This window comes from Vanessa atalanta, chromosome 11 (assembly GCF_905147765.1).
Source record: "Vanessa atalanta chromosome 11, ilVanAtal1.2, whole genome shotgun sequence".
NCBI classification, from domain to species: Eukaryota; Metazoa; Arthropoda; class Insecta; order Lepidoptera; family Nymphalidae; genus Vanessa; species Vanessa atalanta.
Genome location: NC_061881.1, coordinates 12,945,849 through 12,963,417, shown reverse-complemented (window position 1 = coordinate 12,963,417; position 17,569 = coordinate 12,945,849). Strand labels below are relative to the sequence as shown.

General features: G+C 41.2%; 2 protein-coding genes across 2 annotated transcripts in view; both read right to left on the bottom strand.

Moving 5' to 3' along the window:
- Positions 1-1,594: 1,594 nt before the first annotated feature.
- LOC125067542 (protein toll-like) lies at positions 1,595-9,228 on the bottom strand. Its single transcript, XM_047676203.1, has 7 exons — positions 8,815-9,228; positions 6,563-7,472; positions 6,319-6,488; positions 5,023-5,168; positions 4,812-4,952; positions 3,560-4,378; positions 1,595-3,485 (listed from the first exon to the last, which is right to left on the bottom strand). Exons 1-7 carry the CDS (start codon positions 8,957-8,959, stop codon positions 2,787-2,789), a joined length of 3,030 nt encoding a protein of 1,009 aa, XP_047532159.1. The 5' UTR covers positions 8,960-9,228; the 3' UTR covers positions 1,595-2,786.
- A 1,066-nt stretch (positions 9,229-10,294) lies between these two features.
- LOC125067541 (collagen alpha chain CG42342) overlaps positions 10,295-17,569 on the bottom strand; it is a 191,730-nt gene continuing 184,455 nt past the window's right edge. The window contains exons 19-25 of the mRNA XM_047676202.1: positions 16,124-16,150; positions 15,896-15,949; positions 15,773-15,799; positions 15,664-15,699; positions 15,216-15,350; positions 14,613-14,832; positions 10,295-12,414 (exon numbers count right to left, since the gene is read on the bottom strand). Of these exons, the coding sequence (XP_047532158.1) occupies positions 14,650-14,832; positions 15,216-15,350; positions 15,664-15,699; positions 15,773-15,799; positions 15,896-15,949; positions 16,124-16,150 (462 nt within the window). The 3' untranslated portion in view covers positions 10,295-12,414; positions 14,613-14,649. The remainder of the gene's footprint in view (positions 12,415-14,612; positions 14,833-15,215; positions 15,351-15,663; positions 15,700-15,772; positions 15,800-15,895; positions 15,950-16,123; positions 16,151-17,569) is intronic.

Genomic DNA, 17,569 nt, shown 5'->3' with positions numbered 1-17,569 from the left:
CGTACAAATGACACTTCTAAATATTCTAGTTCTTTGGTTCACAACAATTACATTTTCTTTTGTTACTATACTTTTATTTTATTATTAAAATTAGATCATACATAACTTTAATTCCTATTGTAAGCAAAATCGATAAAATTAAACTCTTACGCAATATAAATAGCTTCCGTGTTATTGTTTTCGACTTTCTTTATTCTGTAAAAAAAAATATATATATGTTAGTAATTATATATTTATTAATTATAAAAGTATGTATCTGAAAAATATGTATCTAAACATGCCCCATAGTACTTTTAATGAAAAATATAAAATTACTTCGTGTTCATGAGGATCGAAAGTAGACACTCAAATGATGTTATCCATTCTTTGACCAAATTCTCCATCGTAATATTTAAAGAATAGTTCGAAAAATCTGATTCTATGCGAACTGATTGCACATTATTTCTAAAAGATGTTTTCAATATTCATAATTTATATAAAAAAATATGTTTACTAATAAAATACTCTTACCTTTTAATATCGTTTATATGTATGTTCGGCGCTTAATTTATATAAACTTTTTTTAGTTTTCCTCACGATTTCCCATATTTACACAATTAAAATTTATAACATATAATATAATAAAAAAACAAATGCCTAATTACTACTACACTATTTCAACTTAATATATTTATTTACAAGAAAGAATAATATTTATTATAAGAAAACATGAAACAATGAATTTACAATTAAAATTACAAAAAAATATCTCGTAACGTAATGAATGATGCGGCGAAAAAACTAAAATGATTGAATATAAGTATAGTTATTATTGGTTAAAAGGTTTTTTTAGAGGTAACTTTGTGTTTTTTTTCTATCGTATCAAATTAATTACATCATGTTTTCAAAATAACAAATAACTAGCATGTATCCTGAAGATTATCATATATTTTTTTCATTTGGTTTACCGCATTGGATTATATACTTTTTTGCATTATAAAACTTGCATTTAGCTCAGGTAGTCCCCTTAATCGTTTAACTACAACAAATGATGGACGTTAGTTGAGAAAGCAAAGAACCAGAAACCAATAAAGTTAAAAGTGCAAATAGGTTTGAATTATGAACTTTTGAACTACAAAGCACGGCTGGTAGCAAAAAGTTATTTACGGAAGTACGGAATCGACTATGAGGAAACTTTTTGTCAAGTGGTAAGACACTCAACTTCTAGAACTCTACTCGCAAATGCTGCCGAGCTTAACTAGGCCGTTGATCATCTTGACGATAAAACTGCATTTTTGAATGGCGATCTAAATCTTCAAGAATTGTTGAATATTAAATGTATAGTTACATTATAAAATGATACCAATGTAATGATTGTTGATTTGAGATCTCTGACAAAAGAGAAACATTATCAATTTGTGAAAGGTTTATGTTTATATAATTATGTTATGATTAGTTTAATCATATTTGTTTTTTTTTTGGTTCTTCTTGTTTCGAATAAAACATTTATTGTCAAAATTATTAGACGTTTTAAACGATGACGTCTTAAAATAAAACAATTCCATAAACAGTTTATAATTGTATATTTCAAAAAACTTGAAAAAATAAAACAATAAATTTTATACTTGTATAATTACATTTAACATTTCGGTACAACTTGTAGAATAACCACAACACGTTTTAAACTTATTATTAATACCTAATATAAATTCGTCTGCTCGAGTGTCCCCCCGTTCATCCGAAACTAAAACACAACCCTGTATTTGTCCGACCTGTGTGATCACTTGCGCATCTGTTGGTCAGTCTAGTAGAAACATATGTATATTTTTTGCCATACAATAATACTTGTTATAAAGTAAAATTGTCTATGTCTAACTCCCATTGTGTCTGATTGTGCATATAATATTTAACAGTATGTCAGAGTATGCCGCAAGATGAGTAGGGTCTACGGCGGGGACTCTGTAGTAATAATATATAGTGTAAATAGTACCTAAACCCGATCAAGAACTCAGTAGTGATCATTATACACACACATGTTATGATTATAAAATGCATATTTCGGAAGATATTACATAACATTTGTGAAAATAGCGATTCATCAATCCAAACTTCTCTGAAACTTGTACAATATAAGACTAAAAAATTCATAAGATGGCGTAAGACATTCTTGTTCATTTACTTCTTTATCTAATCTTTATTTACAAAGGTCGATTCAATAAAATTATGGCACATAACTTTCAATCCCAATACATTTAATTTATAAAATTAAAATATTTATGGTGTAACGTCATGATTGACAAAAAATGTTTCTAGCTCTTTAACATAAAAGAAATTTTAAGTGTATAATTATTTCTCCTATCTAAGCTTAAAGTTATTTTAGTAGAAAATGTCACTTTAGATTCTAAGTATTCGAGATGATGTTGCTAACTTATATCTTAGTATTATCGAAATTGTTAGAAGCAAAAATAGTTATCTATTTTTCATGATACTATTCGTCGTATCAAGTAAAACGAGTACTTATAAAAATATATTTTCCGCAGACACGACAAGAACACAGACATACGCTCTGTCTGAAGTCTGAAGATTAAAGTTTTTTGTTCTTGATCACCTTCGTAATTTTCCGTCACATAATCGCGGCAATCACTTATCGAAGTTAAAAGATCCTCGAGAGACCCTTGAAGGGGCATTCGGCGAGGATTGTTTTCCTAAGTCTTATGACCTTCAAACATTCGATAGAGGCATGAGTTACAACCGCCCATCGATGTATCTGCGCGAAATAACAAATACGTATATTCAGTCGATAACGATCAGGCGGACGGCGGAGGAGCGAGCGTCTTCGCGGGCGGGTCGACGGCAGCGGGCGACGGAGCGGGCGCGGCAGCGGGCGACGGAGCGGGCGCGGGAGCGGGCGACGGAGCGGGCGCGGCAGCGGGCGACGGAGCGGGCGCGGGAGCGGGCGACGGAGCGGGCGCGGCAGCGGGCGACGGAGCGGGCGCGGGAGAGACGCGCGTGCGCGGCCGCGGCATCGCCAGGACCAGCTTGTCCCAGAAATGCGGGTCGTCCCAGCGCAGGTACGTGACGGAGGCGAGGTAGGCGCGCAGGTCGGCGTCGGCGGCGGCCGCCAGCTCCGGGCGCAGGCCCGGCAGCAGCAGCAGCAGCAGGCGCGGGCGCTGGTCGCGCAGCGCGGCCGCGTACGCCTCGCGCATCTCCGCGCGCGCCCACGTGGACGCCAGGAAGCGCTCCGACAGCAGCACCAGCGTGCGCCGCGAGCGCGACACCGACTCCGCGATCTGCGCCGGGATCCAGCGGCCCGGCGTCCAGTCGCGCTCGTGCAGGCACAGCCGCAGCCCCGCGTCGCGCTCCAGCCGCGTGGCCAGCTGCGCCGCGAACTCGGCGTCCAGGTGCGAGAACGACACGAACGCGTCGAACGGCCGCTCCGAGTCGTCGTCCTCGCGCAGCGGCCGCAGCAGCCAGCGGAGACACAGGCCGCGCTCGAACAGGAACCGCTGCCGCGAGGGACGAGTGGGTCATTGGAGAGCGGGCCTCCGGGGCGAGTCCGCTGCGCCGGGACGCGACTCACCTTGAAGCGCTGACGGGCGACGGGGCGCGTCAGGCAGGCGGCGGCCACGGCCGAGGCGGCGGCCAGCGCCAGCCCCACCAGCGCGAGCGGCCACAGCGCGGGCGAGCAGCGCGCCGCCAGCCGCGTGGCCGCCGCCAGCGCGTCCTCCCCGCCCGCGCACCGCGCCTCGCCCGCGCCCTCCGCGCCCTCCGCGCCCGCGGCGCGCACGTGTGCCGCCAGCGCCCGCAGCAGCGGCAGCGAGTCGCAGTCGCAGCGCAGCGGGTTGCCGGCGAGCCGCACGGAGCGTCTCCCGTCGAACAGGACCGCCGTCGTCGCCGGGTCGATGCTGACTATCCGATTGTCGGAGAGGTCGAGGACCTGCGGCCGAAAAAATCGTCTAAAATGTGACGACTCCGAGGGCGCATCGGCCGACGCGATCTCTCGAGCCGCACGATCGACGGTCGAGGGCGCTCGTACCTCCAGCTCCGGCGCGATGTCGTCGGGCGTGAGGCGCGAGATGTTGTTGTGCGGCAGCAGCAGCGCGCGCGCCGGCAGCCCGCGCGGCGCGCGCGGCACGCGGCGCAGGCCGGCGCGCGCGCAGCGCAGCTCGGCGCGCTCGCCGCTCACGAGGCAGGCGCAGCCGGCGGCGCAGGGGCCCAGCGCGGCGGGCAGCGCGCACAGCAGCGCGTGCGGCGGCACGGCCAGCAGCGCGGCGCCGGTCGCGCAGCGCGCGTCGCGCAGGGCGGCGCGCGCGTGTTCGGGGCGCTCGCGGGCGGCGCGCGCGAACCAGTACGCGGAGCAGTCGCACTTCAGCGGCGCGTCGAGGAGCAGCGACGTCAACTGCGAGATCGATTATCGACTGATGGGCTCGCTTTTGTTGGATCGCGTAGTTTTGAAACTTTAATGCGACGAAGGTTCGAATCTGTCGTACCGGTTCCGTCGGTTCGACGAGTCGGCGGCGGCCGATGAGAGCTTTGCTTGAATTACGAGTGAGCGCGTTGCCCGCCGTGACCTTTCCGAGGTACGACAGATACTATGCCAGCGCCGTGAAATATACGACTACAAATTTTGAGCAATGATATATACTGATGCATGGTGTCTTGCAGGTATTTGTTTATAAAATATCAGGAGGATTCCAGAATATTTTTAAAAGCTAATTTATTTCGCATGAGATATTGACGGGCACGGTCGTCGAAGTAGCTCACGAGATGCCCCACCTCGTTATGCGGTCGTCCCTCGTCTTTTGTAGGAAGTATATTTCGAGTGAACGTACCCGAGACGAGGCGAAGTCGTCGGACACGTTGCCGGCGAGCACGGCGGCGAACTGGTCGCGGGTGTAGCTCACGTCGCGCACGGGGTTGCCTCGCACGTCCACCGTGGTCGTGTGCGTGCGGCGCCACTGCAGGTCGTCGAACTGCAAGAGCACACGCGTACAGAGGAGGCTCCGCCACGACGCGGCGACGCGGCGACGCGGCGACACTCACCTCCAGGCGCGAGATGTTGTTGTGGCGCAGGTCGATGTCGGTGAGCGCCACGAGGTCGGAGCGCCAGTCGCGGCAGATGCGCGCGAGGCCGGTGCGCGCGAGGCGCAGCGCGCGCAGCGAGTGCGTCTGCCACAGCGGCGACATGACTGCGGACAAACGCGTTTGGACCGTATTCATATTAGCTGATACTAAATATACTACAGAATGTCTTCCAACGTTCACAATGTTTCAGTCATTAGACAATCAAACCGCCGTATTTAAGGTACTTAATTGGATAAAGATTAAAGTTGTATTAAGTACTTAAAATTGCTTCGAAAATAAGCCAATATTTCTCGTAAAAAGTATATGATAAAAAAAAATTGTTATTGTGGGTTATCCCTAAGAGACAGAAATATACCATCGCGGACTTTTTTGAAAACCTTTTAAAGTGTACAGATTTCATTTTAAGAATTAGAGAAGTCAATGATCATTTTTACTGGTGATGAATTGGATTACTTACGCGAAGAGGCTTTTAGATGGAATTTCAAAACTATTTTTACGATCTTTCGGAAGAGTAAAAGACTTAATACGTTTAAAGAAAAATCTAACCTGTGATTAATAGTGCAGTTATCCATAAAAAACTAGTTGAAAAAAGAAGAAACTTATCAACGCTATTTCCTATCCATGTAAGAATTAACACTACATGTTATTGTAGAAAACTCTGCACTTATAGAATACGATATTGATGATACCCATGACATTGAAACCAATAAAGCCATATTATACGGTGCGACTGATATTAAAGATTTTAGCAAGAAGTTGCATATCTATAGTGATTTCAGGAAAAATATGACTGAAAGAACTAAATATTCTGGTCCTGCACCTGCTAGTTCCTTAACAATGAAAACCACGTGAAGAGATGCGACAACCGTGGCAACTTAAACCTGAAATCCCCTACCTGTCCGAATGATTTTATTGTTTTAAATGTAAAGGCGCAATGGCACAACTAATTTCTTAAAATACCTTTTGGATTGTGTACAGCACCATCTGTATTCCAGAGATTTATAGATGACATTTCTTTACGGTCTTATAAATTATGGTACTTTACTGGCTTATCTAGATGACCTGATAATACCATTAGAAACTGAAAAGGAAGCGTTGTTAAAACTAAATATAGCACTTAATAGGACGAAGAGTTTGGTCTAGAATTCAATTGATAGAATCAATATTTAAAAAAAAACGTGCTTTTGAAGTGACTACACTTTTTACAACTGACGCAAATAAGATTTATAACAACGTAAAATATCCTAAACAAACCGTGAGCGACGTAGGCATCGCCCGAGCCGCAGAGGTCGGCGAGCGGGTTGCGCTCCAGCGACAGCGCGCGCAGCGCCGGCAGCGCCGCCAGCGTCGCCACCGCCGCCCGCCCGAGTCTGTTACTCGACATCTCCACCTCCTCTAGCGCCGGCGCCGCGTCCACGAGCTCGCTGGGGTTCAGACGATGAATTAATAAGTAAACGAGATGAGCATAATATTTAAGACAGCGGTCGGGCTCCGGTACCTCGGGAGCTGCTCCAGCTCATTTGACGATAGATCGAGCCGGTACAGGGCGGGCGCGTCTTCGATCCATCGCGGATGCAACGTGCGTAGCCCACAATGGCGGACCTCCAGCACGCGCAGCGCACGCGCTCCCCGCAGCTCGTCCGCGCCCATGAGCCCGCTCCGCACGCGCCACACACGTAACGTGTCGACAGCCGGGCACGCCGACAGCCACCCGGCCGGTAGCGCCGTGATCACGTTGTCGATGACCACGTTCCGCAATGATGAGCAGTTTCCGCGGAGGACAGCGCTATGAGCATTGCGCAGAGTCACGTTCTCGATGGAAGGCCCGAGCGTTAAGCCGTCGACGGGCGCGGTCAGCTGCACGACTTCAAGCGCCGGCGCCGCGCTCAGGTCCACTTCTCGGAGAAGGTCGTCGCGCACGACGAAACGTGAGAGCTTGGGGAGGCGTGCGAACGCATCGGCGGGGATGCTCGCGAGTCCGACGTTGTTGAGACTCAACGATTGTAGCGTCTGTGGCAAGAGAAGCGTGGCAGACCGCGAAAGTGTGACGCCGGTGAGTTGCAAATTGCGCAGAGTAACCAGCGGTTCGACGAAATCGGGGTCGGGTATTAGAAGTGCAGCGGCAGACGAGATAGCGAGCGAGGCGATGTCTAAGTCGCGTAAGTGAACTGCGCGCAGCTCGGGTTGCGCGGGTGTTTTATCCAGCTCTAGCGTGCTGCGGACCGAGATGTTGAGCGCCTGCAGCGCAGCGGCGTAGCCCTGCGACGGCGGTGCGCACGCGGTCAGCTTCACGTACAGCACCTTGACGGCTCTCTCGAATCTCGGCAGTACTTCACTTTCCAAGGAAACATTTTCCGGGCAAGTGAGATGAAAATATCGCACATCAGAGGTTATTTGCAGTTTTTGACCTTAAAATAATACAGCTACATTAAATATAGCTACATAAAATGCATGTAACAGTTTTTAACAAAGCTCATAAAGGAGAGGAGCCCTTAAGTGGTATATTACAGTGGTATTTGACTTTAATGACAATGGCTGTTTTATTTTAATTATGTTTAAATTGTATGGTTGGTTGTTGGTCTAGAACACAAATATGCTGTTGCGACATGAATTGCTGCAAAGCAATTTTGTGCGGCTATGGCAAAGGGGTCCTACTGACAGACGGGTAGTGACAGAGTGTCTGAAGAGTGTTATAATGCATATTGAAGTACATCAAGGCACTGTGAGTGGAATAAATCTTTCTTAGTAGAATCATCTATTTAGACATACAAAAACAGACTAATTTATTTAATACAAATATTTTAGGTTGCAGAATCCATCATGCACAGTACACAAATAGAAAACGGTAAAGGCAGTTGAAATCAATATTTATTTTAAGCAATTATTTCAGAGAAGAATTTGTTAATAATTTAGAAATTGATTTGAATCATAGTCAGGAAAGCATTAATGATAGTGGCGATTTTGGATTCCTTTGTTTAGACTATCCTACTCTGATCTTCAAACTTGGCCACTTTGCTTTAAATAGTACAATAATGTTATGAATATTTAAGTGAGAGAGTTAAAACATCACAATGTTTTGAAGATACAGAGGTAATAAAAGCAAGTACAAACAAATCTCATGACGAGACGAGACTATGTATGTGTTAGCTATGCTTAATTTATTCATTCAACCCAATGTTTATAAAAACTTTTATCAATAATGAAAAAATAAATCAAAACAACAACAATTAAAAAAACAATTACAGTTTATATTAATCTTTAACTTTTTGGTACACATGAATCACTTCTTGAATTAGTGTCAATATTTGGAGAACATATTCTTTCCACTAGTTTCTGTCTTTGCTTTACTGCCTCATCTAACAGACTTGGTTTTCACCTTTGAAAATAATTAACCAGAACCAGAGTCGTAAAATATCATGAGAAGAAAACAGATAATCGATGTAATGCAGCACTGCTACTGAAGTTGTGCATAAACCCATGACTCACATAATTTTCGTAATGACACACATGAACAGAAAATATTTCATGGAATGTATAAATGAACACTTATTTGGCACATACAATTTTTCTTAGATGTAATAATAATATTTGTTCATGTATTTGTTTAGTATCACCACAACATTTTCCTGTTGATGTTATCATTTACACAATTTGACTAATAGCAATACTACTAGTTTATTTATATACCAATAAATATAATAATTTAACTACCATAAATATACGTTTTACGGTAAAAGTTTTAATACAAACCATTGACTACAAAAAAGTGCTCATCGACCACGGAGCCGTTTTCTTGACACTGGTCTTGAGTGGCCCATGGAGGGCAACGCGGTCCCTCTGCCGCCGCTAACACTAAGCATGTCCAAACACAGATCCAAATTCTATTTAATGGCATTTCTGTTTCGTAAACGCCTTAATCCTTATCCATTTGATCGAATTCACTTTCAAAACTTTCATAACGTGTTTACATATAAAGTGATATTATCAAAAGAGAAATTTGTAAGTTTCCATCAGTTTTCTGTGTAAAAATGTCTACTGAAACCACCTTTATCCTATATTTGACACTTTTTATTGATTTCGATATCGAGAAGCAACTTGAGCAATGAGGAAAATGATCGAATTAACGAAACCACAACTTGTTGTTTCGTAAAACATAAATATTATATGCCAAATGGCAATTGACAAAATGACAGACGTCAGATAACGAGTTTACTTTACAGACTATATTTCGGTTATATATGTACCACAGACTAATACTACACCCTCCCAATATTTATAAATTATGATTAACTCACTTCCTAAAGTAAAAAAAAGAGGCAATAGACTGTTTGAGTGGTTTTAAACTTTTGTAAATAACTATAAAGTTAAGTTAAGTAAATAAGCTTAAAGAATATTATGTTATATTACATTATTGGCAAGAAACACATTTCTCATAGATAAAATGATATCAGACATTGATGCCATCAAGAGTTAGATAGGAGAGTCTCTCTCATCCCTGTATTACCCCTTTTCTGTTTTGAAACGCCCATTATTTTATTATTTTGTTTGCATGAGATATGAATGCGACAGTACGATTTTTTATTTATTTATAAATAATAAAGATTTCTTCCAATCCTTAATCCTCTACCTGTGACCCATACGTGATTACACGGATCAAATACTGTTTGTTCCTTGGTATCTTTTCCCTAATGCAAGTTCTCCGGCTGATTTATTGGCCTTAAGTTTGCCCAGTGCGTCTCTAATCTCGGATTCAAGGTTATTGTAATATAAGTATGATGTTATTATTAGGATATTGCGTTCCATACGATGCTTGTCTAAGCCTTAATAAAGAGGTTCACAGTACGTGCGCCATGTGCTCTACTACTTAATAATTTACCTTCACTTTCTATTGCTCATGTCCTTCCCTGAAAACTTCCTTTTATAAGTTTAACTTTTAGGAATTAAACTCTTATTTATAGTTTTGTGCATGTTCTTCAATGTCCTGACAGGTTGAGCTTAGGCAGGTGTTATCGCCTCTGCGACATAAGTACATATTTGACATCTTTTGTTTTTAAGATTATATATAGGTATCGTTAGTCAATAATAATCAATGAATAGTCAATGTAATTAAAAAGACAAGTTAAAAAAAGAAAATCTTATATTTATTTTTAAAATACAAATTTATAAAGTAAAATATTTACAAATATAAAAAGTATTATTGTATTATTATTATTGTTTACAATACTCTTCAGATACATATTATAATTATAGTTTTTATAGAGTTCCGTAGTCAGGACCATAGCACGTTTGTCACGATATTCTTACATTTTGTATACCTACTTGTCGTTGTTATTGATGCGGACTGAACCAATAATATTTTAAATTTTTTTACTATTTTTCATTCCTACTTATTACATTGGTCATTGACATTTGCATGATGTAACTCAAAATCTAACTTTAGGTATATTTTAAATGATAATAAAACAAAAAATATATATATCAGTTAATGATGATGTCCAGCCACAAATATACTTATTTGTAGGGCCTACGGTAACTCCAACATCAGCGTAGCGCAAGAAGGGACTGACTCGAATTATTTGTATGACATTTTGAGAGGAATTTTAATTATTCTAAAAATATATATACCAAGACGGTAACGAAGATGACATTTATTTTTTTACGTATTATTTCAGGTGTACATTAAGATAATATATTAATGGCCTTAATAAAAGTTGCACAGTGGTTGTAAAGTAATATACAACAATGCTTTCTTCTTGTGTGTGTAAAATTATTCATGAAGGAGAAAGGAGAATCGATCCAACTCTTCACGTGCCGCACAACATTAAAAGGCCGTTTAAATGAGGCCTTTAAAAGCCTAGCATTATAAGTAAATAGTATGTACAGTTTAACTTATAATTTACTTATTATACTTACAACTTTATAAATTATTTCAATTCTATAATTACATACATTTTATGACTACCATTATTTACATTTTTTTAACAAATCATGGATAACATTAGAAGGTCCACAATAATTTATTACAACTCTGCCTCATCACGTGACATCATACTCGGTCGTAAAACACAAGTCGGACTTGACGCTTTAAATATAATTATCTTCAACTACTCACAATAAATGTTAAAACTTAGTCGTAGTCTACCAGAATGATAGACGATAACAATAACAAGAAACAGACTATAAGAAGAAGAAATTGAGATTGTTTCTTTTTATCAAACAAATTACTAAATAAGTTTATTAAAATATAAAATATTTTAAAAAATCAGGCTTTTATTACCTAAATAGAAGTTATGACGCTAAGTAAAATTCAGTAATTGTCATTATTGTCTACATCGCAAAAGGGTGCGCAACATTTTAGGTGGTACGGTTGTAAGAAATCGACTTAAACACAATTGCAAGATTTGGGGCTTACACACTAACGAGATATATCGAATAAAAGCTTGTGAGCTGGGCTGCAACAAGTATAATAACGCTTAGCAGTCGTAGGTATGCGTTTAAATGTAACATTGACTCGGTGATGCAGCCGCGGCGACGACTGCTCGAGGTCATCGGTAATCTTCAAGTCGTTTTCCTGTTAGAACTTTTCCGCGATGTGTAGCGCGCTAATACTTGATGCGTAATACATAAACTTATACCTACATAATGTATTCCAATGAAAAAATATGATACATTTTTTGGAAACAGTTTAAAAGTAAACACTGGTAACACGACAGCATAAGCGTTAGCTGGTAGCCGTGCCTTTAATGCATAAATGTAATTTATTTAATTAGAAGATAATAATCGTTATAATTAGTTACATCGGTACCTAGTTACATACCAGTTGCGTGTCACTCATAATGCAATGGTTTACTGAGTCATTACGCGTCTAGGTAAATTCTTTAGAAATAATGTAAGTAAGAACAAATATTAAAATACAAATGTCTGACAGGTGTGATATAAAAAATAATTTCAGAAATTAATTTAGATTCTCGGCAAAAAATCTCAATAGAAAATAGAACTCTTTGATGCAATACTTAAATGGCCGATTGGTACGCCTTGTAGAAATAAATGTTATCGTATTAACAGACACTATTAATTTTTAAAATAAGTATTTACCTAAGTAGGTAAGTATACCTAATATATTTTAAAACACATTAATTATGTGTGATATATTCCATGCGAGTAGGTATTCTATGGTATAAACAGCTATAAGCTGTAGACATAGATCAGGTTGGTTGGTTTTATTAATACAACTTTGCGGTTTCGTAGTCAGGGTATGCGCAGGGGCGCGGGGGGCCGCGCGTTGGGCCGCAGGTCGTTGTCCACCGCGTCGAGCTCCAGGCGCCGTCGCAGCCACGCCAGCATGGCCTCCTGGCGCGCGTCACATTCATTAGATAAGTAATTAGGTTCTACGGACAACTAATAATTGGTAAACGGCCAGCATGGAGCGAAATCTAAATGAAATCATTAAGCATTAAGTATCTACTAACGATATCCATTATATTTTGACAGCTGACTCATTTATAATTTTACTTTCTTAGTAGATAGTTCTAGAATGTACTATAGTTACATGAGAACTTTGAAGATAACGACATTCGAAATGATTATAATGTGAAATTTAATCGAAAGCTTTAATAGTGCCAATTATTAAACTCAGGTCGATAAGAAGTACAATAACTTTAGTAGGTATTATTTAATGCCTTGTATTAGATGTAAGCAAGCCAACACACAATTAGTGTTAGTATCAAAATGACGGCACTTCCGCGCCATAAAATTGATAATATAATAGTTAGTAATAAAAAACCACCTACACTGAACAACCAACCATATGTTGTGGTATAATAATAGTAATACTCACGATGTCATTGCAACTAAGCGACGCCCAATCAAAATATATTATCCTTGAAGTTGCAAATAAACTTAATTATACAACGTACTGTACCTTTCCAATGTGCGCTGTACTGGGAGGGACATGAGGTGGCGTGTTTATGTACATAAGCGAGCGCGTGTGAGTATGACCCGAGTGTGCGTACTGTCAAGTATAGAGTGCCTAAACACAGCTGAGCATGTGTGTATAAAACAGGAAATAGTTATTATTACTATTGCTAATATGGCTTCAATCTTTTCGAATTATTAAGATATTAAAAACAAAAACTTTTTAAGTATATATCGATGGTCTATAAGACAAAGACGCTGATTTTGTAATTGCTTAGGAGAGCCGTTTTTATAAATTTCTGTTTAGGCTTCTGAAACTCAACATTTTGTGTGCAATAACGGGGCATATACAATTCCTATATTTAGTTAGGTATATTAGGTAGCTGTGCTAATTTCCTAACTCGACAATGGTGACTATGTTCAGAAGTCACTGAAATAAATATATTTAATTAAACTGCTTTTTTATTTTTGCTTTTGTTTGTTTGCTTTAGGTACACCATTATGATCACTTTTATGTAGGGTCTATTAAAGCACATAGGCTTTCGTGCTGCTCCCTGACTGAGTGGACTATTAAACTGAGGTCACTTAACTTATCTGTTCAGCTTACTTGATACGACTAATCATCGCTTAGTACGTCTTAGATCCAACGCCGAGTTGAATGATTAAACAATATTAATATATATTGATTCGTTGTTAGTGGCGAATATTCGAGAGACGCACAAGTAATATGCCGGAGGTGCGTTTATCACTATGTTTATATAAGAGGACGGGCAAATACCGCCCACAGACATTGACGTTGTAAGAATACCGTTCCTTATATTACACCAATGTGCCGCCTAGCTTGGGAGCTAAGATGTTATATCCCTGTTATATTGTGCCAGTAATCACACTGGCCCAAACCGGAACACAACAATACTAAGTATTGCCGTTTGACGGTAGAATATCCGATGAGTGGCTGGTACCGACCCAGACGGGCTTGCACATAGCCCTACCACCAAGTAGACATGATTTGTTGTTTTTACAATGGGTAATAACTGCCACTAACTCATTTAAGCCCACCTCGATATCAGTTAAGACATATATTCACTTTAGGAAAAGGTAGAAGTTCTTAAAATTTGAATTTACATTTTCAAATTCTATGGGCTAAGAACCTGATAATTTAGTACATTTGGCATAAAAAATTCAGAATTGATTTTTTTTGCACGTCTTTATTCTAGATCATCGATATATTAAATAGGATATTATTACATTAAAATAATAAAAAAGTATGATTCCCGAAACACTTACCTATAATATTTACATTTACCTACTTACATGAAAATATCCTGGACGTGGTAAATGCAATTAGAAACAAACATTGTCCAGTATCAAATAAAGTATTTATCAAATGATTTTATTTCGTAACTACTTCATATCGAATCTAAAAAAAAGATGACATTTGTGAGTTGATACCCATGAATACCGATAATAATGAGTATAGTATTTTCTGTTTAGGACTATGTCAGCTGCAATAAATTGTACCGGTAAATAATATAGCGATCATATGCCATCTAGGTGAGTCCGTCCTCTGGCTGAGTCATGTCTGGGTTATATACAGTCAGTGTGGTCGCAAAGCGCACAGCGGCGACTCGCACCTGCGCGGTGCGGAGCAGCGTCGTCGCGTCGGGTGCGCTAGTCGCGGTGCGGCTCGTGGTGTGCGTTGTCGGTGTAGTCGTCGTAGTCGCGTGGTGCGTCGAGCTCGTCCTCGCGCGCGTCGTACTCGCCCGCCTCGTCCGCCTCGCCCTCGCCCTCCGCCTCTGCCTCGCCCTCCTCGTCGGAGCGTGCGCCGCCCGGTCGATCCTCGCGAGCCGCCTCCTGCCACACCGACAACTACTTCCCGCTACTCCCTCTGCGCACTCCCTCGCTACTCCTCCGCGACCCGAGTGGCTACGGGGTCCACCGGTTCTTCACGAGTGAACTCTGAGGCTCATCGAAGATTTTTCTCGACGTTCAATTATACTACTACTAAATGTAAACGAATACTCTATACGTTTCGACGAGTTCACTCCGCGAAGGTTAAGACGGTAGGCGGAGTAAGAAGCAGTTAGTGATTATGTAACTACTATTAGATCTACACATTACTATTATTATTTTAATAGAATGTTTAGGTTTTAGTAATTTATGTTATAGGAGAACATGCATCTACAGTTATTTCTTTTGTCGTAATACATCTTGTGCCAAGACGGAAGCCGCGGTACCTTAGAGGGTCGCCAGCCGCAGCCGGGGAGCGGTAGGCCGTCGGGTCCGAGCGGGCAGGGCGCGTCGAGGCCGGGCACGCCTTGCTCGCCGCGGTCGCCTTTGTCGCCCTTGCGTCCGCGCTTCCCGGCCGGACCCTGAGTGTGACGACGAGCTTTGAGTGATATATTTTCGACGTGTAAGCGTCATACATCGCTTTATTATTTTTACAGGATAAAATATGCCGCTCATACGCGTGCTAGTACAAAAATGTTTGTTCATTTTGAAAAGCACACGCTGAGTGCAAATATTAGCCTCGGATTCGGTAAAGAGTATATAAGGTCATATTGTGTGTGCTCGTGTAATACTACCGTTAGTTATAATACATGCAGGATGTGTTACGAACAGAAAGTTAGTGGTAGATGAGGTGGGGGTGATAGTAAATGTGGTAAACGTCCAAACGTCACTTACTGGCTCTCCTTTATATCCTTTGTCCCCCTTAGGTCCCTATTGAGCGAAAGCGGAGGTTAATTTTTATTATTACATAATTGCGATGTCAATACCCAAAGTCTCAACTTACCTCTTGACCGGGAATTCCGTCAGTTCCCTGAAATGTCGCAAGACAATATTATTTTCAGTTCAAACATTACAAATACAAGTTCTTAGAATGTGTCAAGAATTTCGTTTGAAGAGAGTGACATACTGGTAGTCCAGGGTCGCCACGCTCGCCTTTGCTGCCCGGCTCGCCCTGCGCGCCCTGCACATACATACACGCACATACACGATTTGCTAACTATCTGACTACACATTCCTTATCATTTATATTGAAAAAAAGTATATTTAAATTTAAACTTATCGTGATTTCAATTTCTTTTTTTTGCAATTCCTTTTTTACTTGTTTTTTCGAACGAATGGTTCCTGTACTACTCACCTTCATGCCGTCGAGACCGGGCGGCCCCTGCGGAACAACACACACGTCAGATCACATGGCGCTCTCGTGGCGGACGGACATGCTAGTGATGCACATAATATTCTATAAATAGTATTGATATTCTTACTTGCCTTAATTGTAATCAAGTGATGCAACTTTAGAACCATTCATGCATCAGAAGTATGAAGTGTAAAACTTGAGACAGATTTATTTGTTCAGAACATAAAAGTCGAAAAACTTATATGTTCAAGACGGTCCCAAACAGTATGGTTCGATCATGCACCGACCAGTGTGCTTCGTCCGCCGCCTGTGCGCACTACATAGGCGATAGACGACACTGTGTGTGGAAAGAGCGAAGGAATGCGAAGATAAAAGAAAGACCAGAATATGCACGGCATGCAAATATTTATTTATTTTCCTTGAAAATAATTTGTGAACAACAATATTTTATGCTCTCGTGAGTATGGTACAAATGACAACTTTAAATTTTTATAAAAAAACTAAATTCTTAATTAGGTAAATTTATAGTACGTACACTTAACGTAACACGTCTTACGACATACGATACGACGACGGGAAGGACTAACGGGCGGCGGCGACACGCGCTCGCGACGAGCCGACGGTCAATGATTAGCCTCGATTCTTTATCGGTTTCCGCAAACACTTAGCCTAAAAATCGTTACATTTTTGTACATTCGATTTAGAACAATTATAAAAGACGACATTTAAAATACATTAGCGAAATAGAACATGACGATACATAGACGAGGGTAAAAGCGAAAACGCACGAATCGACGTTAAAGTATGAAGGTTATCAGTGCGGACGGAGCGCTCGGGACTCAGGCGACGCGGGGCGCGCTCGCCAGCGCACTGCAGCTCGCACTTCGCGTTCTCCCACTTCAAAATATAAACTTTCAAATCTCCACAGGTCTCGCTATCAACAGATTAACGGTACAAATTTGAGAACCACAATGCGTAAGCTGCTTGCGCTGACGCCGACTTACATCTTAATTATAGATTACACACGAATAGAAATGACGAATAATAATAATCATAGGACGATATTATAGGACTTAGACTAAGAATTGGGCGATATCGATATCGATAAATACTGAAATATTATTATAGTTGTCTATAGAGGCGAGAGACTCGACGCGCTCGGTCGCACGGCAGTGGTCGTGGCTTTGTAAACTAGCAGCACCAGAGCGAGCACTGCCCCGACACCGACATCGCGCGAGGAGTACGTCGGCTCCTCTCCTCTCCTGAGATCGTACTCTATTATACAAATATATACTTATTTGAATCAAAATAGTTACTCTGATCGATGAACATTTTACAACTTATTACTACATACATACATTACATTTAATGATATATTTTACACAGAACATGAGTACTTTACATCACGAACGAAACACTACAAGGAATGAAAAATGTTACAGAAAA